We start from the raw sequence: 26,844 nt of genomic DNA on the forward strand, positions 1-26,844 counted from the left end.
TTTAACCCTTCTCCAAGAACAGTCACGGTGCGTATCTAAGACTACTAGCACATGGCCCCTACCAAACATACAGGCGATGTAATATTCCAAAAAGCTTTTCCCACATCTATCCCCAAAGAGCCCATTGGGAACAGCGTGAGGTCTTTTGCTTCCACCGAGCACAGCAAACTTCACATCACCTCGCTGGAGTTTAGGAAGCGTAACCCTACACAGCACGGCCTGCGGGCACTCGGCGTGACTCCTCCTCGTTTACACACACACCCTGAGACCTGCCGCAGTGTTACACAGACAGCACACCCTCACGGCTTTCCGCACTGCCCCGAAACAGCCTGGGCCGGGGGGAAACCAAACCCCGCCAGCAAGGAAAGAAAAGCCCAGAGCGAAGAGGAAAAGCTCACGGTAGGAGCGGACCGAACGGGGCTCCCTACAGACCGCCCAGCCCGGCGGGCACGGCAGAGGGCTCTGCGCGGGCACGACCCGCCCGACCGGGCCAGCCTTACCCACACGCCGAGCGCAGCCCAGCGACAGCAGCCCTTGGCCCGGGAAGGTGGGGGGGCCGGAGGGCCGCAGCCCGGCCTACAGCTGGGACTCCCCCGGCCCGGCCCAGCCCGCCCAAGCACCCCAGACACAGCCCCGCTCCCGTTTCTACCCTCCCGCCGCAGGCCGCTCTCCCGCCTTGGCGGCGCGTCGCGGTAGCTACAGCAACCGGTACCGGGCGGGGCCCGAGCCCTGCGAGCATGCGCACCGGGGCAGGAAGGGCCCGGGAGCGGCGGGCGGCCCCCTCAGAAACCCCGCACCTTCCCAGTGCTCAGACCCGAGGAGGGCCGGGGAGCCGTTAGACAGACAGGGCGGAGGCCGAGAGGACACCCCGGCTCCTGAGTACCTCACGGCCGTTAGCGGGCCGCGGCAGCACCTTGCCACGCCCCGCCTCGTTAGGGCGATACACGACGGCGCTGGCAGGTGCCGAGCCCCGCAGCGTGACCTGCAGCAGGCTGAGGACGCTGGCAGGGCTTCTGAAGGCGTCGGCCTGGGATACACTCCGGTTTTCCTTTCAGTTTATATTGCAGAGAGCAGCAGGAATCTTTGCGGCATCCAAAACCATTTGCTGGACTTAGCGACAAAGTTGGTGTGATTGGATGCTGTAAACCCTCTGTAGAGACCCTCTTCACTTCCCTAAGCTGCGTGTCACCACTGACGTACTTGATGCATTCAGCTGGCTCCAGTGCAAGGACTGAGGCTGCTGAGTGGAAATAAAGGCATCAAAACCAGAATTAAACCTGTATGAACCTGCATGCCCAGGCATTGAACGTGGGGTTTCTGAGACCGCCCTCACAGGCGTTCCAGCAGGCAACAGGAAAACCAAGACTACACTCCACACACCCATTTTAGAGGTGAGGTATGAAGTTCTGCATCACAACCCCAGAAAAATCTGGAAAAAAATAATAATTTGTATTTCAGCCAGCATTGAAATTACACCCATACTTGGGAAGAGGATGCCAGTACCACTGCTGCCAGGTTTCACAGATGTTGTCAGGTATCTGAACACGGGCCTGTTTGCCATCAGCACAGAGAGCACTTCAGGAATAACAAAGCCCTCAGTATGGCTGCTACACCCCAATCCAAATGTTTTTTTTTTTCTGGTTTGACAGGCTCTCTCTGTGCTAGGACCCACCCTTACAGATAGGGTGATTGTCACTTGCATAATGACTGCAATCAGACCATCTCAAAGTGTTTTGAAGATCTAAAGTTTATTAACTCTAAGGCTTGCAGTGATTTACCTTACCATATTAAAGCAGATGATGATAAAATCATTTGCATCATCATGTGTTTTCAACAGTGAGTGGAGAAAAATCAAGCAAAAACCATCACGGTCAGTCTCCATATTATGCCTTACCAACATATTCATCTTTGCAACAAGGTACTCCTAGTATAGACTGTTGCCTGTAAAATATGCATGTACTGTTTCATTGCTACAGTGTGGCTTTAAATGTCAGATATATAGTTAAGAGTTAATACCAAGGTAAAAATTACTGTTTCTCTTCCTGGCAAAGATGTATTTTCAAATCAGACAGGAAGAAGGAGGATGTGAGCTGCAGGACACTGTACAAGTAGTATACACAGTTACATGTTAAAACTGAAATCCTTTACTTTCCTCCCTTTGTTCTCAATAACTGCTATGGAAAGTTGGCGCTACAACACAACACTAATTAATTTTGTAATCTTACATAGCAGAGATTAGTTTATGCTAATGTAATGAAACCAATTTTAACCAATGATAAAATAATGAAAATACCACATCCTGGTAATTTGATAAAAAAGCTAAGAAAGATGAAAAATCCTTATTAACGATTTCTAGTTAGTTGACTTAAGTAGAAAGTCTTAAGACTCGAGTTAACTGATTCCTCAATTAAAGCACTTGTGAAGACTACTCCAGTGGTTTTGATAGAAAGATTTAGAAAATTATTCTGAGCTATGTGAAAGAAACAGTTTAGACCAGAAAAATCACTGAGAATGTAAATTAGGAAATAAAGCTCTAAAAAAATAAAAAAAAAATACCCCTCAATCATAGAGTGGTCTGGGTTGGAAGGGACCCCAGGGCTCAGAGTACCAAACCTCCTGACACAGGCAGGGCCAACAACCTCCAGGCCTGGATCTACACAAGGTTCCCCAGGGCCCCGTCCAACCTGCCCTTGAACACTTCCAGGGATGGGGCATCCACCACCTCTCTTGGCAGCCTGTTCCAGCACCTTACCACTCAAGGTAGTGAACAACTTACATTAGGGCCTGTACTGAGAACATACTTGTGCATGCATGAGAGGGAGGAGATGCGAGAATGCTTTTGGTCAGTGAAACTCAGCTCTAAGATACAAGATCCCAAATTTCTGCAGCAGTGGAACAAGAAGTATTTTCTCTCCCATGCACCACAATTCATAAGCTTACTGGAGAGCTATTGTACGTCACGTGGCAAATACAGCTTTAGAAGGGGAGAAAATACCTGAGCAAAAAGAGAGTTCAACCAATGTCTCAGTTATGAAAGTGTAGAAAAAAAATCTAACAGCTGTCATCAGATTCTGGCAACTTCCCCCTGCTCCAAGTACTGCACGTCAGCATCACTCATACCAGACTTCAGGGGGGTTTATCAACACTTATGATCTAAAAATCATTCATCTTAATTTTTCATCTGACATCATCCACCTTCATTCAAGTCTGTAATCCTTTAATGTGTCTGATGTGAAAATTGTGTTTTTCAACTTCAGCCAAGTCCTCTTCTGGAATGCCATCTAGTGGCTTTATCTCAGAAGAGACCAGTGTCTATCTTGAAATTCATGACTGAAAGTCTTCAAAACCAACCAATAAGGCAAGTATTTTTTCAGTATCTACAACATTTCTGCAGTCACAGTAATAACAGTTGAGAAAAACAATGTTAAAAATACAGTGAAAATAGTTGCTTGAGTCAATGCCCTGAGTATACTTACTGGTTTTCCCTTCAACTGTCCTTCTCCCCCACATGCCTTCATTATATGGAATATTATATAAAAATGCAATTAATCATTACTAACAACATCACAAGTAAACTCACATGTCCAATGACTATGAGAAAGCCCAGTATGTTATCGGAAGTACCATAGTGCAGTATCATAAACCTTCAACAAACTACAGATTTTAATCATGCAGCTACACTGGTAACTTTAAACTTGCAAGAACTTAATGATACTGAAAAAAACCCCACAACTAAAAGGGAACTTGCACAGTGTCCTTAGATCTAGTTTGTATATGTTAACTGGGGGTTGTAACTTAAGCCTGTAAATGAGTTTTCAGAAGAGGCAGATACTTTCCATTGAAATGGTTGAAAGAACCTAGCCAGATATGTCAAGAAAGTTACACTGTTTTTCATATTACTAAGTAATAGTCGAGGTCTGAATCGTCAATAGACCAATAAATCTATGAAGTACACATTTATATACAAGCCTTTGTAAGATGCCAATGCTTAAGTCTGTGCCATGTGTATTATGCTAAGTTTGGTAACCTACCTGCTAACCAAAAAACCTGTTCCTGCTGTCACCTTAAGGGGTGATCATCCTTCTCCCCCACACCCCTCGAATCTTGGGTCTTCCCAGTCCTTCCCCTGAGTCAGAATTACTGTTTATGCGGCAGCGAAGTAAATTCAAGTTCAAGACAGTGATTCAGCTGAAATCTAAAAAACCTGTTATTTTTTGTGAGCGTAGAATTCATTACGGCAGGTCCTGATCTCAGTATCAGTGTGGTCATAAGAACACCAGCAGTGTGTCCAAAGGGGGGAGAGAAGGGCAGGATCATACTTTGCTACAGCTCTGATTTTGATTTCAACTGGTCTGCAATATAAACAAATTTAAATTAAAAAAAAAAAAAACAAAACAAACCCAACTTGGAATGAGGCACAAATAGACCGTTAATAATAAATTCCAAAAGGTAATAAACCCAAGGTTGTACAACACCTGAAAAGAATTTTCTTAAAGCTATTTTTACAAGAAATTGGAAGCAGCTTTTAGACTGCTAAATGTAAGTGGAAATAAGGACAGAACATGCTTTTATGAAGTTATTATCTTTAATTTAAAGACAACTGTCAGTAACAATAGATTAATAATTAACTCTTTTTAATGATTTTCAAGAGGATACACCATTTTGAAAATCAGATTGGCCATCTCCACTGGTCAGAAGGAGGTTCTTCAACTAGAGGTTCCCACGGTTTCCACTGCATCATTTTTCTTGCCAGGGAAAGCTCATTTTCAGCCTGTTAATGAACACCACACACAACTTCTTAAATTCTACACAACTGCAAAGTATTAAGTTACCTCTATTTCAGTTCATTATCTTGGTGATGTCACTACCTGTCACCGTTAAGGACTACCACAAATTTAATCTATAAATATCTAACAGAACTGTGTGTTTTGGGGGTTTGTGGGTTTGTTTTGTAATAAAACACTGATTCACTTCCAAATACCCAGACAGCCTGTTCATCTAGTCATTCCCAATGACAACTTCATGGTATTTTCCAGTCTTATTTGTGTTATCCCCCAATTTTATTAAATCACCTTCTACTCTTTGCACTGATTTAGGCTCCTTAAGAAGTAAAATAGGTATACATGGTATCTATGTAAGCATAATACAGTAAACACGTTAATTGTGTTTGTTTTTAGCATAGTCATTCCAATCACTACCCAACAATTCCTTTTCAGTTGTTTTTTTCCTGCTTGTTTGTGGGGTTTTTTGCAGCAAAGGAAGAAATGGGAAAGCACTGATTTTCTGAACAGAACCTCAGACAACGGGGACCACTGCTGCCTTTTGTACTCAACCTTAAATTTCCCCACTTTACCTGTATGATGACTTCTTCTATGTGACCACTGTTCAGTTTGTCCTGTAGTTTCTGCACATCAGTCTCCTGCGTATTCAAAGATATACAAATAAATGGTTAGTTTTTTTAAAGAGCAGAAGGCCCAGACAAAGCATAAAATCAGTAATTTAGCCAGATCACATTCTAGCTTTCCTCAAAACTACCATCAAATTAGCTAGTTTCTGTCAGTTTACACTATCAAAGATCTCTCCCACACTTTTGTTATTGGAAAATGAACATCAAACTCTCAATGATAAATACAAAACAGGTACCGCTGAACAACATCCAAAGAAGCATCAGCAACTAAGGGCTTTAGTATTTCTCTTGAAAGAAAATTTTCATCTTAGCTTTTCATAAAATGATATACAACTTTCCTATTATAGCATTACACACCACATTACCTGTATTGCATTGTTTAATGCACCAAAAAAACGTTTTAAAATGTCAAAGGCAAGGATCATGCTAAGATACTATGCTGGTGTGCAAAAAATGCACATGCATTTTTTTGTGCAAGTGTGGGGAAATAGTTACTGTTTAATAAATCTTCAAGCCTACTGTTTTCTTGTAATTTTCACAGAAAACATAGGTAAGAAATTAACAATGCTTTTTAATATACTTTCAAAATATTCCAGTCAGTAACACAATTAAGCCTCAGGACTTTCTGAATCTACATATAATCCTGAAAAACACGCAGTCATTTTGAAAATCGTTCTCTCACCCTGAACATCTTTTGACATGTGACATTTGACACAGCACCGTACTCACCGTCTGCACCAAATTAAATCGCTGCTTTACAATCTGCTCAGTGTACTTCCTGTACGCTGCATCTTTGGGAATGTTCTGCAGGACACCAAGGATTTTTGTGTACAGTATTCGCAGGCGCTGAAGTGACCACAAGACACGGTTAAAACACACAACTATGTAACTTCTTGTACTACTTAAAGCTATACACAAAATAGTGGGTTATGGTATTCAATCCCAAAATGCAGGATTAACCAAACAACTGAGTCTGAACTGAATCACAGAACTTTGTCTTGGTAAGACTAGGTTTTATCAAGACTGGGACCATACCACTGTCAGAGAAAGGAAAAGGAGCTCTAAATCTGAAGTACATTTGATGCAAAATGGAAGTAATATAAGGTGTATTCCTAATATTGATCATGCTTTTAAGAAATTAGACACATTCATGTCTCAACCATCTATTTCTGGAAAATTGCCTGGGAACGATATAAAGAAGCACATAAACTACCAATGCGTAACTAGACTAATTTGGAGGGGCAGGGGGCATTTCTCCTCATGCTGGTGCAAAGTTCTGAGCGACAACTTTTAGTTTTCTGAACTAAAACCTGAAAATCAATCATAGAATCACAGAATGGTTTGGGTTGGAAAGGACCTCAAATTTCTCCAGTTATATACTGAGCATGATGTCATATGGTGGTATGGAATAACCCTTTGGCCACTTTGGGTCAGCTGTCCTGGTTGTGTCTTCTCCCGGCTTCTTGGGCAACCCCCACCTTCTTCTCAGAGCAGTCTAAGAAGCTGAAAAGTCACTGACTACTTGGCAACACCACAGTGTGTTACCAACATTATTGTCACCCTAAATCTAAAAACACAGCACTGCACCAGCTGCTAGGAAGAAAACTAACTCTATACCAGCCGAAACCAAAACAAGAAAAAATAAGAAACAGAAGCAGAATACTACTGTCAGAGAAATCCAAAGAAGAAAAAAACAGGAAACACAAAGAGGACTGACACATCTAGTTAAACAAAAGTGGTTGATTTCTTTACTCTTGGCTTTGAGTCACAAAATATCCAAAATTTTATTAAGTTCATAGAGAAGGTGTCTGACAAGGCTGTAGATCTAGCTAGAATCATTTGTACACAACTACTGGAAAAATCATTATCGTTTCTTTTGACACTGTTCTTAACTTTTGGTGGCAAAAGCATTTTTGAAATAGGAGCATTGAACAGTGGAAAATTTCAAAGCAAAGAGAAATTAAAGAATTACTGAAGTGCCTTCAAAGGTCATGCCTCCTGAATAAGCAAGCAAGAGGTGTCAAACATACATTCACTACTGACCCTGAGAAAATAAAAAGAAAATACTCAGCTGCTACAAGATCTTATGTGGCTCCCAGGAACCACTGAAGAATTCCAATCTCAATACTGCCTGCCATCCCATGGCCTCAATGTAGCTTTGCACCACGTGGTGAACCTCTGCCATGTAAAACTTCCCTATCCGCTCAGGACAGGCATGTTATTTTAGTTCTTGTTGGAAACCCAACATAACATGGCAGCAAAAAGCTTGTGAAATAGAAATTACAACTATGAAGAATTGAATTTAAAGAGTTCTTTGAGTTTGCATCAGGGATGAGAGAAATCAAAAACTGGTTCATAAAAGCAATTAGACAAAGGAGGTTTTTGAAATCAGCACATGCAACAAAAAGTATGTGTGCAAAATATCTCCTAAATATAAGAATTAAACATTTAAGAATTAATTTTCTTTTTTTATCACTTTGGAACATTCTTACACTTTGATTAAGATTGCATCACATCTAAGCATACTTACACAGGCAAATACATAACAACAAGCTGTGATCTAATCAACAGTTTCTAGTAAATACAGAATAAGATGTGTGATATACCTCATGAGGGTTTTCAGCTACAGCCAATCCTACAAGTCCAGTGGTCTGCATTGAGAACACAAACATATTTAATGTACCTAAGCATCTATTCCCATGTTCGATTTTTATTTCAGCTCAACATACACTCAACAGGGACCCTTACAGAATCACAGAATGGTTTGGGGTGGAAGGGACCTCAAAGGTCACCAAGTTCCCACCCCCCCCTGCTATGGGCAGGGACACCCTCCACTAGACCAGGTGGCCCAAAGCCCCATCCAACCTGGCCTTGAACACTGCCAGGGAGGGAGCAGCCAGAGCTTCTCTGAGCAATCTGTTCCAGTGCCTCAGAGTAAAGAATGTCTTCCTAATACCTAATCTAAATTTAACCGCTTTTAGTTTAAAGCCCTCACTCCTTATCCTGTCACTACTTGCCCTTGTATCCTTGTCACCACTCTGTGACAGGAGCCTCTGCCTCCCACCACACACGCTGAGTTCCAGCAATCTGCAATGTTTTGACCGGGGCACAGGAAGGGGAGGGAGAGCGCCAAGTGAAGTGACAGCTCGTATTACAAAGCAGGTGCTGCAAAGCTTTCCCGGTGGGATGAGCTACGGATTACCCGCCTCTTTCCTCCCCACAAGACGAGCCCGTCCCGTCCTCTCGCGATCCCTGCTACCCCGCGAACACCTGGCGCCGGGCCCGCTGTTCCCCGTAGGCCGGGGAGGGAGGCCGGGCCCTCCGCTCCCCTCAGCCCTTCCCTCGCAAGGTGCCCCATTCTCTCCACCCCCCCCCCCCCCTCGCCGCTCCAGCACCCTCTCCCCTCTCCCCGCAAACCCGCCATGGCAGAGCGTGGCGAGAAGAGAGCCCCCATACACAGGACGAGGGCGCGGCAGGCCGCCCCACTCAAGGCCCTCCACAGCAGCTCACCTTCCTCAGCGCCCCCGCCATGGCTGCGCGCAGGGCTCCGCCCCCTCCCCCAGCCGGCCGGCGACGGCGCAGCGAGGCGCAGGCGCGCGCGTGGCGGCCAAGCGCTTACGCTCGCCCGTTAGAGGACAAGGCGAAGGACGCTGCACTGCGCATGCGCGATAGCCGCTCCCGCTCCCGACCCCGGCGGGCGGGGAATGGAGCAAGTCGGGTTGTAACGCACGAGCGCGCGCCTAGCCATGAAGTACCGCTTGGCGCAGGCGCCGTCTCAAGGGGGTGGTGCGCATGCGTACAGCGGCGGGCGCGGAGTTGTGTGCGGTGGGATGGGGTTATGTGTCGGCTTTGGCTCGGCTCGGCCCGGCCCGGCCCGGCCCGGCCCGGCGCCGCTTAGCCCGGCCCCTCTGAAGATAAGCCTCCTGTCTGCGTGGTGTGGCAGCTGCGAGCTCCTTGCTGTGGAACCGCCCTGCTTTGGAGGGGGATTGGTTCTGACTCGCCCGGGCGGTTTGTCCCTGCGTGAGGAGGGGGCTGCGCGGGGGTCCGCGGCCTTGAGGCCATGGCAGGCCGGCCCGTCCGCAGTGCTTACTCAGGAGTGGTGTCGCATAGGAAGGCAGCCAGGGTTTTGTGCCCCGGTTCTTTTAGGGGGGATGGGTTTGCTGTAGTTCACGCTTTGTTGTAAGACACGGAGATTTGAATATAGCCTTGTAAACATAAGTGTGTTTTCCGGGAGAGAAGTTATGTGCCTGAAGCTGCTGACAACAGCTTCTGATCGGTCTGCAGAACTTGGCAGTTTCTAAGTGAGGAATGCGCTGTTGGAATGCATCACGCAGAACTAATAAGTGCTGTATGTTGCATTCAGCAAGTTTCTAGTGAAGATACAGCACATGTGAGGCTGGTGTGGCCTTGGTGCCAGGTGACAGAACTTTGAATCAACTGATTTTTGCCAAGTGATAGTTAACTGTGAGTAATGAGCTCTCAAAACTATTACAGGTTCATAGTTTTTGAGTTGTTTTATTTTCCAAAATGTTTTGCAGCGTCCAAGCTTAATACAAGACTCAGAGTTGATATCAAAGGTCCCTTTCATGAGTCAAACAACACTGTCAAGCCTAAAAGCTTCAGAAGTGTGTTTGATGGCTGCAGAAAGCTCACTGGTGTGATACATACTTGGAAATAAAGCTGGTTATGCCCACACTGGTGACATTTTGGTTTGACTAAGAAATTGTGCAAGAATCAGAGAATGGTTTGGGTTGGGAGGGACCTCAAAGACCATCTAGTTCCAACCCCCTGCTGTGTGCAAGGACACCTTTCACTCCAGGCTGCTCAAAGCCCTATCCAACCTGTCCTTGAACACTCCCAGGGAGGGGGCAGCTACAGTTTCTCTGAGCAGCCTGTGCCAGGACCTCACCACCCTCAGAGTGAAGAATTTCTTCCTCAGGTCTAATCTCTTCCAGTTCAAGTAGCTAATTTCAGTTAAAAGTAGTAGCAGAATCAAAAATAAGAATCACTGAAGCAATATGGCAAGTAAGTAAATTTTGAGTTAATGTGATCAGTTAATAAAGTAAAAAAACCTGTAAAATGTTTGTGGTAAGTAAAAAATTTAATTAACAGACTTGAGAGAGAGTATGGGAGGAAAGAGCAATAAAAGTTTATGGGTGGAGATGTGTTCATTTGAAGATCTGGTTGTCTTTCTATTAAGGCTTACCTTTTATGGCCTACTTGCTAACTTTGAGTTTTGCATAGTAAGATTTGATATTACTTGTGTTATAACTTTTATATGGTCTTTATTCTGAATAAATTTTTGTTTATAATTCAATTGGCCTGCTCTTGAGCTCCTCTTTGCTGTACCTGGTAAACCCAACAGACCAGATTTCAGAATATTGTAGAGTTTTCCCTGAGAAGCCAGTCTTTTAATAAAAAAGCGCTACCACAATTCCATAACCAAACCAAAGTGATTAATATGGATTGTATCAGAAGTCAGGGTTTGTGCTTCTCCCCTTCTGAATGTATTTTGAGTCCTTTCCATAGGCTATAGAGCACTTGTCCTGGTTGGCATTGCCTCTCTTGGACCTAGGGGAAGCTCCTTGCAGAAGCCACCCCTGTAGCTGCCCCCTTTCTACACAAACCCAAAACACCACGTTGATGAGCCAGCTCATGAAAACAATCCAGAACTGATACAGTAGGAAGTTGCCTAAATTGTAAAACTGTTTCAATACATAATTCCTTTTAAACAACTCCAAGATCTAAGAAGTCTTACTGCACTGTGTTCAATAATTATGTGGGTTTGAAAACAAACAAAAAAGGCCCACCCTAAACCTGCCCACTTAGTGTTTCACAGCTTGTTACCTGTTTAGCCCTGGGGACTCTGTGTGGAGTATTATTATCCTGTGTGCCCATACACAGCGTGTAGGCACCCTAAGAAGGCCTTTCTGTAGCTGTGACTTGGCTTTTTTTGTCTCACCAATGAACTTATCTCACTGTGAAGTCTTGCAAATTGCCCTATGATTTGCTATCTGGACAAGAGTCTTATTTATTCTGGCATTACATGTGTGGAACATAATTGATGGATGGATTTATACCTAGTAGTGCTGTAACAGCCAAATTGGACACTGTTTACGTAGCAGTGCAAAATATTACTAAAAATACCTGAAAAGCAAAACAATGCCACGCTTGTAATGTGGATCTGTACTAGTTCTGAGAGTGTCCTGGCTATGTAAAGGAGATCAAAGACCTCAAGGTAATGAAAATACTTGTTTTCTTTATTATAAATACATATATTAGATATTTTTATTATATAAGAATATATTTCTGTTCTTCTAGCCAACAGTAGAGCAGGGGCTGAGCCCTGTTTATGTCTGCTTCTGTTGGACTGGATTTTTTTGGAGATTAACCACAGTTATTTAGGTTGTGCTGGCAAAAGAAATTACAATAAGTATTTTTTATCATCATTAAATGGTTTTCTTTCTCTTGTGTTCAAAGATAAGATGTGTGTAGTGCCTTGGTTAAGCATACAGTTTTGTGGTTCTATAAATGCAAGTGAAACATGGGGCACAGAAGAGTTCACAGTGTAATTTTATCAGAATAAAGATAAATTTCAGTTTGTTCCCTTATTGTCTGTTCATTTTGGTAAAGACAGTAAATAATTGGTTAAAGCCAAAAGAAGACAGTGTGTATATCCAGCTGCTTCCTCATCCCATGCCTGTGATTTAGCGTGCTGGGTACTGCTGTTCTTGACATTACTCTTGGGTTACTCTGCATTTGCATCGCTGCTGTCTCTGGTGCCGTGCCTCCTGCTGCTTTGTCTGATTTCAAGTTATTAAATCTAGTTAAAGAAGTACAGTAATTGGCTGTCGCTGAATCTATAAAGCTTTGCATCATACCAGCCTCAGAGGGAGAGATTAGTGTTTGGTGATGTAATATGGTGGGATCTACAACCAGTTAAAAGCTAAACCTTCCCAGATTTGTTTTAATATATGTAAACATCTTGCCAGGTTTTGTTAATGTAGCCCTTGAGACTAAGTTGGCAAATAATTTATTTTCTTAATGAGAGTTGTTGAACCAATGAGGACACAGATAATCATCTTATACCATCCAGACCTCGTGTTACACTTGACAAGATTTTAGAGAAGTCATGTGTAATACTTTCCTGTGGGTCGAGCCTGCTTATGTTACAGTTGTACAAGGTCAGACCTTAATTTATCTAGCAACTGCATATTTAATTTTAGAAGTATCACAGGACCGACCAGCTTGCAGGGCACCATTCCTGGCTGTTCAAAATGCAGGCCCCAGTGTTAACAGTGGCAAGATAATGGGTTGAAAAGGTGAGAATCTCTGTTGTGATCATTAGTGATTATTTTATTGCCACGAATAACCTCTTTGCATGCTTAAGGTGAGAATATAGGGTATGCTTGCTGTTAATTATTTTATTGCTATGAATAACCCATTTGCATGCCTAAATCCCTTCTATTTATAGAGGGCAAAGCTAGGATTGTCTAGTTTATTTTAAGGATAAGAAATTAGAATAACATTAGCACTCACATAACTTTATACCTATGTGTTTAAAAGTGATGAACGTTTGATACGCTTCTTCCCAAGGAAAGACCTGACTTCCACAATTGGCAAGTAGTTCAGATTTTTTACTTTTTTAACTAAAACAACAGCAATTTAATTTAAGAGAGCAGAACTTTTTTTTTTTCTTTATTTTGAGGAAAGCAGTGAGAGGTTTTCAGGCATAAGTGGAAAAAATATCAGAGAAATATCAGACTATTCAAGAAGTTGTTTAAGGAAAATACTCTTGGTAATACCAAAGGTAAAACTGGTTCAGAGGAAGCATTTGCAGTTGTTCCTAGTGAGCTAGTACCTGGATCTGGTAGTGGCACAAATTCCATGGAAGAAGACTTTTTGCCTTTGAGCTTTTTAGCCCTTCAGTTGTCACATCACATAATGCAGCAGGGATGTCTCTGCTGCTGCTTAGTGTACCAGCCATGCTGTTGTGTTCCACTGTGGTCCTGGTGGAACATCCACGCTTCAGCCAGACCTTGTCACCTCGGCAGGGTGTATTTACCAGCAGTGATATAGCAGATCAGGCCCTCGAAGCATGTATAGACCCCTGGCAATGTGTCCAGCACTTGTGCTGTGATAAGCTGTGTGCTTTATACTTACTCTAACCTGTCACAGTCACTTGCTACCTTACTAACTTTCTCATTTTATAACATAATACTAATTTTTGTGGGATAAGGTAATTTGAAAGCAGTACAGTCAACAATTCTAAAATACTGAGACCTTTGTGGTTAAGACTGTTCAAGCAGAGCTCTGTATTGAGGGTGGCATAACCAATCTGGGGAATACAGCAAAGCAGGAGATAGCTGACACAATGGGTACAGACGTTGTATGACCAGAGGAAAGAAAACAAGTTTCTATGATGACCTATAAGCTGATTTATTCTTCCATTCTTTTGGAGAGAAAAGGGAGTTAGACAGGCACTGCATTTTTTTTTTCTGAAAATACAAGGATTTTCTTACTGAATGACTATTCCTGCAAGATACTCTGTGCTCTTAACTCCTCTTGGGATCGGTGACATTGGAGGGTATTGATCACAGGATTAAACCATATGTGAAAGTCTTTATAAAGATACTGTAATATACCAAAACGGCTTTCTTTCAGAGAGTTTGCAATGTGAGGGTCTAATCTAAGGAATTTGTATGCCTTTGGGAGTTTTTTTGGTTCAGGATCTAGGGTGAGTATGATATGATGGCCTGTAATAAAATAATTTTCAGTCACAATTCTTCTAAGGACAGCAACTTCAATAGGCCTTGCAGGGTGTGAAGGTCCTTCCATGCAGATCTGATAGTGTGAGGATTATTTACAGAAAAGATGCTTCAAAAACTTCAGCAAAGGCATGAAGTCTTCAAATAGACAGTTATCCAAACATGAGGAAAGGTGGGAAGACAGGGAGGGTATCTTCTGTTTGCCTTGAAGCCGCTGTGAGGGAAACAAGACATTATGAATGCTACATGTTTTTCTATAATAAATTATCTTCTATCAGTGAACTATTTGTCTTACTAGGAGCACCTCCCGTCTGCCAGTGAAGTGTTAATTTATCCTAAAATGTACTTTCCTTTTAGCTGATGGCAAGAGAAGGTGTAGATGTTTTTATTGAGATACACTTCTAAAACTGCTAGTCCAAGAGAGGAGTTTTTCTCTGCTGTCTGAAAGGTTTGTCAGGCTTCAGAACAGGGGATAATTGTGGGTTAAATCACAGAAGCTTTAAGGTGCCATCAAAATGAGAAAAGTGTTTATGAAAATGGCACCTCAACTCTGAATCCTTCCTGTCAGCCAACAAGGGATGAGGAAGAAAGGCTCAGTTTCATGCCCTTACTGCTGATGAGGAAAATGTTACATTCTGGTTAACCAAAACCTTGTGGCAGCATTTAGAAAAAAATATGGTCAGCTGCTTTGATTTGTTTAGTTTTTTGAAGTTTCTATAGTTTGTTTTGCAGCTTGGAAATTTGTCATGGGATTGCCTTCCTTTCTGCATAAAGCAAACCATATTTAAAAAAAAAACCCAAATCTTATGAATTTGGTTTTGCTGCAACACATTTGATAGCCTTTCATAAGCTTATTTTGATCGTACAAGTTTCAGAATGTCTTTACCATTGTTCTTTAGAATTACAAAGAAGTTCCTATTGTCCATCCTCTCCAACAGGATGTCAGTCAGTCAACATCCTCAATCATTTCAGAAATCCTTTGTTGCATGAGAAGTTCTACCTAAACTACAGGATGCTAAAACACAGCTTCCACAACTTCTGAGCACGACCATGAGATGCAGTGGTCTTAACATCAGGGAGTGTCTAAAGACACAGTGCAGCCACACACACCACAATCTGACAAGTTCATGTCAAGCTTATGTGTGAAATCTGAATTTGAACAGTTATGCTGAAGCCTTGATTGGAGACACACAAGGAAGGAACAGAGAATCCTTCAGAAAAGCAGTCTGTTATGAGCAGCATAAAGTTCAATTCTAAGCAAAAAAAAAACCCCAAAACCCGGGGGGAGGGGGTGGTGTTAAGTATTTGTGGAAGTTTTTTTTCTAGTCAGAGGGGGCAATCAGGACCAAAGTTCTATATTTTTTTCCTTCAGCGAAAACGGGACTGAAAGTAGGGATTATTTCCACTTTATATTGTCCATCCTTGCAGATAAAAATGATTCTATGATTCCAATATGAGGGAGGTGGGAGCCTGAATCCAAGAGACCTTCAGTTTGGATGGGATTTGACATGCTGATTTCTTGAAGTCCCTTCCAACCCCTACAATTTTGTGATTGTGTGCCAATTCAGATTAGATGTTAGGAGAAATGTCTTCACTGAAAGAGTTGTCAGGGCCTGGAACAGGCTGCCCAGGTAGGTGGTTGAGTCACCATCCCTGGATGTGTTTAAAAAAAGGGTAGATCAGTTACTTAGGGATGTATTTTAGCATAGGACAGGAATGGTTGGACTCAGTGATCTTAAAGGTCTTTTCCAACCTTGTGATTCTGTGATTCAATCTGACTCTAAGCCCTTATTAATTTAATTTTGTTTTTCAAGCTTTATCATAATATACTATGTAGTAAAGTATTTGTGTATGGGATTATAATATTGGCTGCGGTATTTTGATTGGTTTATTATTTACTGAAACAATGCAGAAATTAAAAGGAAATCTGCTTAGCACTTTCTTTTGAAGATCATTTTCAGAAAATGGCCTCCAAATAATTTCTACCATGTTCCTTCTCTATGTGCAAAGTGACTAGGACAGCCTTCAAGGATCGCTCTGTGAGAACCACCCAACAGTTGCTTAATATGATTGTTTAATGTTTGTGCAGTTCTTTGACAATGACAGGTGTTCTATGTGGTAGATGCGGTAAATTACCACCTGTATTGTGGGAACAGCAATTTTATTGTTTAGAAAAATAATTCAACATCTGGTGTCCGCAGTCTGATTGAAGGCCAAACATGTTAGGCTGATAAGATTGATTCAATCATTGAAATTCTGTTGAAATGCAAAGCTTGTCTATAGAAAGTTAGGTGGGTACAGTTACAAATACATTAACTTTTTATTACTTGCATAACTTTTATGATCAATAAAATTAATGTAAACTTTGAAGTTGAGAAACCTGAACAATTTTACACTTGAAGAACCTGCAGGAAGATGGTGTAAAAAGCACCACTCCTGACCTTCCAGTTCTAAGGCAAGGCATTTGGTTGGTGTGATATCACTAGCAGAAGGCATGATGGACATAAGCCATGGTTAAAGTTGGTGACATGAGCAGGCTGAATTTGAGCTGGTGACTATAGTGAAAAGGTTTGGTGTACTCTGTTACTGGTCTGCTGAGCCTTCCAAGTACTCTCACACCTTGGAAATAGTAGCTGGCACAGCCCCACCGTCACCCAGGGCTGGGGTACCAAGCTCCCGTGAACATCTGTTGAACTTCATGACCGCAAAAGTAACACAGAGACTCAGAGTCTTTATTCTGCTTTGATAGACCATGCTTTGGCGCTGTACAAGTAAAGCATGGTTTGCAAGTGGCTGGAGGGGGGTTGTTTTGGGGGGTTTTTTTAAATATATTGATGACTAAAAGTGATGACGACACAGGACAATTGTAATGTTTTGCTTTACAACTTACCCCTGTCTGTAAGTCCAAAATATATTACATAATTGTATTAAAATAAAATAGATTTTGCATTTGATGACATCTCTCTCAAACCCTTCATTTCTCCTACCCATCCATGCTGGGTTCAGCTCCAGGAGAGGAGGGGTACATGCACCTTACAGCTGAAAACTTTACTAGGAAAGTTTGTTCTGTAGATTGGGTGTTTTGTGTGTTTTTCTTAACATTCAGAACTGAGTGATGTCTCACCACCTAAACTGTAGTGACATGCTGTGGTATTTCTCATGCTGAAATCCTGTGTCCAAAAGGCAGTAGTTGATGGGTCTATCCTGTATCTGCTCCCAGTACATACTTGGTGAAGGAGGTGGGGAAAAAATACTCTTTCACCAGGCAAAAGAAACAAATTAATTCATTGCTTCTCTGAAATAAGTTCTTGTTTATTTAAATCCAGCGTAAATACGATGTGTGATCATCCTTAGACCTGGTCATGTATTTCATGCGCAACTGCGGACCCTCTCTGTAAATGTTTATGTTCATTATTCCTTGTGAATGCCTGTGTTTGATTAGGAATCATTCATGGGGCGGTAACTTTGTTTACTGTTCATTATTTATTCTTGCATGGAAATCGTATTCTCAGTGACTTGATGACCACAGCTTTCTAAAGAGGTTCACAGATTGCCCAGTATTTTTCTGTAGATGACAAATGTCGTGTGTGAACAATAAAAAGAACTTTTCCTAAATGGCAAAACTAGTACTAAATGCTTCCAGGATGCTGTGGGGTTTTTTCTATTACCATTTTTAAACTGTTATTTTATAATATTTAAATATGAGTGAACTCACCAAAACAGTATTAAAATAAATTTGATGTCTACACCTGATTTTATTATAAAAAACACCTTAAGCAGGAGGTATTTTGTGTGTATTTCAAAATAGCTCATCATCATAGCTCACCACGAAAAACAATGGATGAAAGAGAAGATTTGGTTGAAGATCTGCTCACTGAGTATGCCATACAGCTTAGCATTCAAGAATCAAATGGTGCCAAATCACCGGTGTCTTCCAGCTATAACGACAGGTACCGTCAATTCTATATGCCTTAGAAATTGTATTTAAATGTTTTGGGACATTGTTGTTTAGGGCCTTGTATCATGCTTAAAGCAGTTCTTGGTTTGGCTAATTGGTCTCTTTCTGAGTGAATCACTGTCTGAAGCAATGGCTGAAACAAGTGAACGGAATAGAATGGTTGATTTTGTTTTTCTCAAACCTTTCTAAACTCTCAGAATTTAAAGGGAATAAATACAGATCAGTTAGTGATCTGACTGCTTTGTAACTGTAACAGCATCCCAGTCTTTCCCTCTGCACTCAGATACATATTTGTACAAGAAAAATCCACACCAGAACAAGGACAGCAAAAAGCCTGTGGGAGTGTTCCAGCGAGGGTTCGTGCATGACATCAAAGTCAAGAGTGAGGTGATGAGGGCTTAGGGAGGTGAGATTTGCTTGGCTAAACTAATACTTCCCTTAGCTTTTCAGGCCAATTACCTTCTTACGATAAGCTTATCTGTGAAACAAAGTTCTAAACTTTGCCAAAGTTCTTCATCAATAATCGTGTAGGTTTGGGTCCTCATGGGACTGCTGTCGTAGGGCTGGAGTCTTTTCACTGAAGGCTCTTGGCAGAGCCACTGGCTAGTCCCATTATTCGGTTGGGTTTGGGGTTTTTTCTAATTAAATCTGATCTATTTTTGAATATGCTTTTATCACCAAAATATCTCAAGGTGCCAGTATTTAACTTGCGTCTCGTGAAGGCTTAAGTGATACTGTTAGAAACATGGCAGGTCTTTTTCAGGGGAAATGGTACCATTGGTATCATGAAATTGTTCTGCAGTAGCGAATATTTCCATTTTCACGTCGTTACATCCTCATTCATCATCTAAGGTTTCTGAATCTGAAGGGCTGGTTTCTGTAGTGTGGGGCAAAATACAGCTTTTCAGTCCACATCAGAATTCTTTATTAAACTTCTTTACTGACTAACCAGGTCAATCTGCAGCAGAAATTGGACCTAGCTAGAGAACTGGATACTCCAAAGGTGCACAGTAGAGGTGTAATTTAGGAGGTCGCAAGGCTCGTCAGGATTGTAATTCACATATCTCAAAGGAAAGTTGGCTCAGATGAGAATCTAATGGAAAATACTGAATAAATAAGGCAATGCATCTACTTTTAGTTTCTATTTACCACTTTCTGCTCTTTTTTGGATAGTTTTGTACCACCTAGTGAGGAAAACAGGAAAATCGTAGCATCTATAAAGAAAGGTAAAAACTCTAAAATAAAATATCCCTTTGCAAAATTTGGCTTTCCTTACATCAGCTTTTTCAACTGTGTCTTACTCATTTGTTGGATTTTTTTTAAGGTGAAGTATTTGGGCTCCAAGAACTTGTGAAACAGAAATATGCTTTGGATGAAGCTGATGAAAGAGGCTGGTTTCCACTGCATGAGGCAGCAGCTCAGCCAATTCAGCAGATACTTGAGATCATTTTAGATGGTGAGTAAGATAAAAATATCCCCCAAGGTAAGGGGAGCAGCACGGAACAATAAGCAGCCATCCACAACAACAGGCTAGACCTGTTTGCTAAAAATAAAAGTATCATCAAATCCTCCATGGAGCATCTTGTTTACGTTGTATACATATTCAAGTGCATTTTATTTTGGGGAAATTTACATCAGTTTATACCAACGAAGAACTTGGACCATATATAGTGTTTTGTTCTGATATCTACAGATAGAGCAGAAATTACTGCTCAGTATTCATTGTGCTCTACAGTACTAGTTAGGTTAAGTTAAACTTAATTGCAAGTAATTTTCATGAAGACTCAGCATTTAAGAAATTCTGGTGTCTGTGCATGTGTTTTAATTTTGTTTTTTCAATCTTTTCTCACCTCCTTATGTCTAGCATCTTATAAAGCAATGTGGGAATACAAAACATGCGATGGAGAAACACCATTGACTTTGGCAGCAAAAGCTGGCTTTGTGGGAAATGTGCAGACGCTGCTGGAAAAGGGTGTTTGGCCCAACACCACGAATGACAAAGGAGAAACTCCACTCCTTATTGGTAATTGCCTACTCTCCCTGGGTTTAAGCAAAGGTTCCCTTTTGCTGAGGACTCACCCTGGGACTCCTGTTGGTTTGTGCCAATAGATGCTGGTCATCTTTTTAGATGAAAAGACCAGCACTTGGTGAAATGTACCTAGTATTCAGCTCAGCACTCATTATGCTCTAGGTGATCACTGAGCTGGTCTTAAAGATGCTCCTTATGCTTTAGGTGATTGCTGAGCTCCTCCTAAGAAAATGGGACCTATTTTTTGTTCAAGGTACATTCTTAGTATCTTCAGGTGCCATAAGACCTTTGGCCACCTGTTACTATTTGACCATCTTAAGGTAAAAGTATGGTAGGTCCAAGAATAAGCTGTTCTTTTAACTTGAATGTACCTTTTCTGGATGTTACTGGGGATTCTTGGTTTTACCACTTCTTCAAGAGTAGGGAAGCATTTTTGGTTTCAAAATCTCACATCTTATTTCTTCTCCCTCTTGCATTGAAAGCAAATTTAAACTGCATTTCTAGGTAGTACCTTAGTCTAAAGAAAGATGATTCCTGTGGAAAGCTTTATGCTATTGGTAGACTGAAATGAGCTTTACTATGTATGAGTAGTTTAGCCACATCATCTGCTTCTGCCTTCTCAGAATCGAACCAGTGCTGCTTTTGCCCTCTGTCCTCCAAACTGATGTGTTTTCCAGCTTGTGTTGGTTTACCTTGATTTCCTGAGCATCTAACATCAGCATTTATTTACCAGTAAATTGGATTCCCTGATTTCTAGATCTGGGAATCTTTAATTTCCTCAGTATACAAGAAAACACTTTTCTGAACTAATTAGACATCTTTACCTTTCAAGACACCATTCCTGAAAATGTCATTTCATTATTTTCTTCTTTTTTTAAAATATCTTCAAGCTGTAAGAAGGGGCTCTTTTGAAATGGTATCCACTCTGATTAAACACAACTGTAGAATCCACCAGCCGTGCGTGAAGCGTTGGTCAGCGATGCACGAAGCTGCGAAGCAGGGACGCAAAGACATCGTTGCTCTTCTTCTGAAGAATGGTGGAAATGTGAACCTTAGGGATGGATACGGGGTGACACCATTAGGTGTTGCTGCTGAATATGGTCACTGTGAGGTGCTGGAGCATCTTATTCATAAAGGTATGTAGGTAGGTAAAAGGGAAATACATCTCTGCACCGGCATGTGTCTTGTCTGGTTGCTGAGGTGTTTTAAACTGGATCATGGAAAAGGAAAGAAAGAGTAGTGATGAATGAGGAGATTTGATTTCTTGGAAGGAAAGGAAGCATATATGAGTGTTCCTGCTAGCCTGGAGTGATGCCTGTACTCTTCCAGAACGTGTGAGTGCACTGAGTTGAAACCAATCCATTTCAATCAAGGAGGGACTTACTGCTATACTTACCCTTCTTTATTTCTCTTTACTACTCTCTCGTTTTCCCTCTTCCTCTCCTCCTTCCCCTTCCTCACTCCCTCCCTCCCTTGTACTGAATTATATAGGTATTGGTTAATGAAATCAAGTATTTTTAAATATGACAGAGTTTTGAGAATCCTGTTATAACAGTTAATGGTCAAAGCAGAGTGAGCATTTGAGCTTGTGTCTATGATTTTTGTTTCGCCTTTGAACTTTAAATTTGCCACAAGAAAATATTTCTTGTTGTAGTGAAGTCTTAACTTCAATACATCTGCAAGTGAAGAGGAAAGTACTCTGATCTTGTTTTTAGGATGATCTGCAAAACACTGTAGATACAATTTTAAACCCTGTATCCTTCTTCAAGGTGGAGATGTCCAGGCCTTAGCAGATGATGGTGCATCGATACTGTTTGAAGCAGCTGGAGGAGGTAATCCAGACTGCATAGCCCTTCTTTTGGAGTATGGAGGAAGTGGCAACGTGCCTAACAAGGCAGGACTGCTTCCCATACACAAAGCGGCTTATGAGGGGCATTACCTGTGAGTATGAGCTTGGACTTGGCTTTTTTCTTTACGATACAGTGTGGCACAAGACTGTGGTAAACTTGCAAATGTAATTGCATTACAAATTTCATTTATACATCAGAAGTGCCTATGTTATGTTAGTTCAAATTAGGTTTTAGGTGGGGGTTTTTTTGGCATAAAAAAAGTAAAATGGAAAACTAATTGTTAGAACTGAGTGGAAACCACAGAAACAATATAAAACACAAGCTCCTATCTGACAGTGCTCAAACCCAGCGTTTCTGTCTTTGGAGCTTCCCATGCAAGGTGTCTAGCTCATAGCTTAGCACATAGCTGGTTGAGGGTCATTTTCTTCACGCAGGGAAGGGATGCCTAACCAGCTTTATTCACTGTTTTGTAGGGCCCTGAAGTATCTCATTGTGGTCACATCCCAAACTGCAATCCAGAAAAGTGGGTTAAGCCCTGTTCACTCTGCAGCAGACGGCCAGAACTCACAGTGTCTGGAGCTCCTCATTGAAAACGGTTTTGATGTCAATGCTCTCTTGGCTGAACACATTTCAAATAGCTACGATGACGAAAGGAAAACCGCCCTTTACTTTGCTGTGTCGAACAATGACATTCTGTGCACTGAAATATTGCTGAAGGCAGGGGCAAATCCCAACAAGGATCCTTTAAACTGCCTTCTTGTGGCGGTGAGGGCTGGCAACCATGAAATTGTAAGGCTGCTCCTCTCTTACGGAGCAAACGTCAATTGCTACTTCATGCTGGTTAACGATACGCATTTCCCCAGCGCCATCCAGTACGCGCTGAGCGACGAAGTGATGCTGAGGCTGTTGCTCAACCACGGCTATAACGTGGAGATGTGTTTTGACTGTATGCATCACGATATCTTTGGAAATTCTTTTGTCTGGTCAACTCCAGAGGAAGAGATTCTCCCCGGCTGGACGTCTTCTGTAATAAAGGATAATCCAGTAAATACATACCTCCCTTCCTTCCTTCTGTTCACTTTGCTCTTTGCCTTAGCCAGCTTTATAAACATTCCAGGTTATTGGGCAGAATGAAGGTTAACGTACAGGCAAAATCCTTTCTTTAAAACACCCTAAAAATCAAACAGACATTTTTCATTTTCTAGTCTGAGATAAGGAAAAAAACTATGTATGTAGGGTGGGTTTAGATTGGGGTTCATGTATTAGAGATTTAGGAAGGAAGTTGTAAGAAATCATGAGGCAGGATTCTGGAATTTCTGTTTCTGTCCTGACCAAAGGAGTAGATATGTTTCCAAAGGCGTATCGCTGTTGCACAACAGCACTGCAAATTGTAGCGAGCTTATAATAATTATTGGCTTCCAGGCCTATCCAGACAAATTAGGGAGATACTAATGTTAAGCATGGAAGAAAACGTCTTTTAAAGTAACCTACCTCTGCATCAATTTATGACTGTTAAAGGTCATTGCTAATACTTTGTTTAAACTGTCTTGTGTAATTGCTTTAAAATGTGTTATTTTGGCATTCCTCTGCACAGATTTTGAAATTGTGACTTGATGTGTTTTCCCTTTTTCAGTTCTGTGACTTTATTGCTGTTCCTTGGTTGAAACATTTAGCAGGAAAAGTGGTTCGTGTTTTTATAGATTACATGGATTACGTTCCTCTATGCACAAAAATTAAGTTTGTCTTAGAAACACAGAAAGAATGGACAGAGATACGTCAGATACTGGGTAAATATCTAACATCCAGTTAATGATGTTATGATTTATTATAGGAGACACTAATTGCATGTGTCAGGTCATGTCCACCCAACATGTGGCTTGTGTCAGGCCACGTCCAAATGTGTACTAGCTAAGAACCAACTCGTGCCTCTCATCCAGTCCTCATATTGAGACAGATGTTTACCTATTGCCACTGGTCATAAATCATTTAATTGGACTGGAATATGGCAAATGTGCAGCTGGTGAGAATTAACCTCACAAGGGATGTCACTGCTGTGTGGGAAGCCCTTTTAGTTAAGCCAGGCCACTGAGGTACTTCTCAAACTCCTTGTTCACTGAAGTGACACTGTTCATCACACAGCCCTGGTGCACAACTGTTTTATTGTTTTATGTTGCTCACACTTAACATCCTTCATTTTGCTCCCTTGATCTCTCAGGTCTACTAAGAGTTCAAGGATTATTGTAAGAGCGTATTTTAGATCCCATTGTGTTCAAGGTGGTAGGTCATGACAATGAGCATGCAAGCACAATCTACCATCATTTCCTAGCTCTGATTTACATGATATACATCTAGAGTCACAGTTACTAATACTGTAATTGAATAATATCTCTTAGGTGCACTTTACTTTTTATGTTCTGCACGTTAAGATGGACCTTCCACTGTTGGTGGCACCAGCGACAGGTTTCACCCAATTTTATTTAAAAAAAAATCCATTGGGGAATATATTAAATGTTCTGTTTGCATGAATTATTTTGGCTTGACTTTTTATTTTTTTAAATTTTAAGTAGAATGTGATTTAACAGATGGTAAATAACAAAATATTTAGGTTTAAAACTAGTCCCCCATATTTAATTTTGCTTTGGTATTTTACAGTGGAATGTAGAGCAGATCCATTTTGTTAGTGTCACAGAAGCATCCAAAGAATTTGCTACTCTTTACTATTGATATTTCAAGTATGTTGAAAGTTTCTGTTATGTTCAGGAAGGCTAAATGAAACAGAGCTCTCTGATGTAAACTGTGATAAGAAGTGTTTGCTTTAAGGCTCAGCAGACCCAAGAATATTGAGTCCTGGTCCCTGGTGCCTTATTTGATACAGCAGAAATGAAAGGTGCCATGGCTCTCCTCGATGTGCACCCAGGGAAAGAAGAGATCATTCATTGGTTACCATTGATTATGCTAAATAAACTCCTGGTTTTGGTGTTCAGATGGGTGCCCTGGCGATAGAGTACAGCATGTGTGTCTCCAAAAGTGAGACAGCAGTGTTAGACAGGTATCTGGGAGAAGTTTGGTTAATGTCAGCATTGTGTGCTGTCACAATTCTGAACTGGAAAGGGGCATTTTATTCAGAGGAGGCACAATAATGACGCCTCTGAATAGAATTTGATGCTAACTTTTTTAGAGCATGTTTTGGGATTGGGAACTGTCTTACAATCACTGTGAGTGGCACTGATTTTTCCACCATTTCTCTCTCACTGTTGCTTTTAGATAACCCTCGCCCGTTGAAACACCTGTGTCGTCTGAAAATACGTAAACTCTTGGGGTTAAGGAGACTCCAGAAACTGTCATCCATGGAGACATTTCCACTTCCACCAGTTCTCAAGAACTATATCCTATACAAAGAGTATGATCTGTACGGAAAAGGGATACATTTAGAATAGTTTTAAAAATAACTGTAAAGTCTGTAATTTGACCCATTTCTTTACTATTTTTTACTATCTAAAGAGCTGTTTGGTGTTTTATATACATTCACGACATTTTGATATTCATTGTTTGTAATTCTTTTATGGGAACAAAGTTTTCTTCAAAAATAGTACACTAAAGCTCATGTTTTAACACATTGTACTATCCAAATATAGGTTAAAATCAGAATAATTACCTAGAATCTACAATCCAAATGAGAATTCAGATGCATAAAGAAGAATTTTCCTGGTGGACTTCCCAATAAACATGATAAATGCAGTTATTGCTTTGCTTGTGGCATTAGTTTATCTGTAAAAGAAAACAAATGTCTAATTTAAGTTGGAAAAAAATAAAAAAGCAAACAAAAAAAACCCCACTAAATACATGCCTCTGTTATGTAATTGGCCTGAAATTTAGCACATTTTGAACTTTGAAGATCATGGTCCTATTATAAAATTCTCCAAACACTTCCAAGATTCTTTTTAGCTATTTTTGCAAAGTGCATGACCGTGGTGCATGGCAGTACTGCATGTTCTCACGTGCAGCAAAGGAACTTCCAGGGGGCTGTTTTAAAGCAGGAGTAGATTTTGATGGACAAACCAACCCAGGGAATCAGCAGCATATCCCCCTAGTTGAGAAATGTTGCAATGTCTTAACTTTTAAGCGCAGTTCCTCCAGAGTTTTGACAGATTGCTTCTTAATCAGGCTAAAGGCCCTTAGTCATGCTGTGATGCACTTGGCAGTATGCTTCTGCATATGTCCAAGGGAAAACAAACCTGATAAAGTGTTCTTTAACTTACTCTGAATTTATTAAAAGTGGATGGATTGCACTTACTTCCTTTGCCGTTCTACCCTCCCTTCCATCTTGGGGGGAGCTGGGGCAGGAAGACAAAAAAGAACCCAAAAGATTTCAGCTGGTGGGTGTCAGGATTGCACAGTGCATCGTCAGAGTGTGGTGAAGCATGTAATTTAGAGACGTAATTTAGAGATGCACTGGTTACCACACACACACATAAACCAAAGCATCATTCTGCCCTGCTCCCTACGTTGGATCTCCCTGTTCTTCAGAACTCCTTCTCATTGGCTGGATTTCATTGTCATATGTTAATTATTAACACTTCAGCCAGAGATATCAATTCTGGTTCCAAAGGCAGCTGTATCAGTCCTTCGTGGATCTGCCCTTCCTCATGACAGATTTACAGGGCCAAAAGAAAGGAGTGAAAATTGCTGGTCTGGGACATGGAGAGGGTTGGACAGAAGGCTTAATGGTTAAGAATTTTGTAATATGTGGAAATTTCTAGGTACCTGCCATCTGCACCAGTGCTTTGAGAAGAGGACGGCCCAGATGGCTGGTGACTCCAGGTGTGGTCTGA

At 41.4% G+C, this 26,844-nt stretch overlaps 2 protein-coding genes across 2 annotated transcripts; one reads left to right on the forward strand and one right to left on the reverse strand.

Moving 5' to 3' along the window:
• Nucleotides 1–4,566: 4,566 nt before the first annotated feature.
• NDUFA5 (NADH:ubiquinone oxidoreductase subunit A5) lies at nt 4,567–9,070 on the reverse strand. Its single transcript, XM_084274573.1, has 5 exons — nt 8,918–9,070; nt 8,014–8,058; nt 6,137–6,253; nt 5,354–5,419; nt 4,567–4,771 (listed from the first exon to the last, which is right to left on the reverse strand). Exons 1-5 carry the CDS (start codon nt 8,936–8,938, stop codon nt 4,670–4,672), a joined length of 351 nt encoding a protein of 116 aa, XP_084130699.1. The 5' UTR covers nt 8,939–9,070; the 3' UTR covers nt 4,567–4,669.
• Nucleotides 9,071–12,643: 3,573 nt separating this feature from the next.
• ASB15 (ankyrin repeat and SOCS box containing 15) lies at nt 12,644–25,842 on the forward strand. The gene is made up of 10 exons (XM_084273406.1): nt 12,644–12,729; nt 17,984–18,125; nt 19,307–19,359; nt 19,458–19,589; nt 19,998–20,156; nt 21,053–21,298; nt 21,932–22,103; nt 22,486–23,056; nt 23,646–23,799; nt 25,277–25,842. The coding sequence occupies exons 2-10, from the start codon at nt 18,013–18,015 to the stop codon at nt 25,447–25,449; spliced, it is 1,773 nt and encodes a 590-aa protein (XP_084129532.1). The 5' UTR covers nt 12,644–12,729; nt 17,984–18,012; the 3' UTR covers nt 25,450–25,842.
• The last annotated feature ends 1,002 nt before the right edge of the window (nt 25,843–26,844 follow it).

This window comes from Gallinula chloropus (genome assembly GCF_964237585.1).
Source record: "Gallinula chloropus genome assembly, chromosome: 1".
NCBI classification, from domain to species: Eukaryota; Metazoa; Chordata; class Aves; order Gruiformes; family Rallidae; genus Gallinula; species Gallinula chloropus.

Coding starts and splice junctions, on each gene's coding strand:
- NDUFA5 (XM_084274573.1), bottom strand. CDS start 8,938: ATGGCGGGGGCGCTGAGGAAG. Junction 6,254..8,013: donor TAGCTGAAAACCCTCATGAG/GTATATCACACA, acceptor TGGTCACTTCAG/CGCCTGCGAATACTGTACAC. Junction 4,772..5,353: donor TAGAAGAAGTCATCATACAG/GTAAAGTGGGGA, acceptor GTTCATTAACAG/GCTGAAAATGAGCTTTCCCT.
- ASB15 (XM_084273406.1), top strand. CDS start 18,013: ATGGATGAAAGAGAAGATTTGGTTGAAGATCTGCTCACTGAGTATGCC. Junction 22,104..22,485: donor GCTTATGAGGGGCATTACCT/GTGAGTATGAGC, acceptor ACTGTTTTGTAG/GGCCCTGAAGTATCTCATTG. Junction 23,800..25,276: donor AGAGATACGTCAGATACTGG/GTAAATATCTAA, acceptor TGTTGCTTTTAG/ATAACCCTCGCCCGTTGAAA.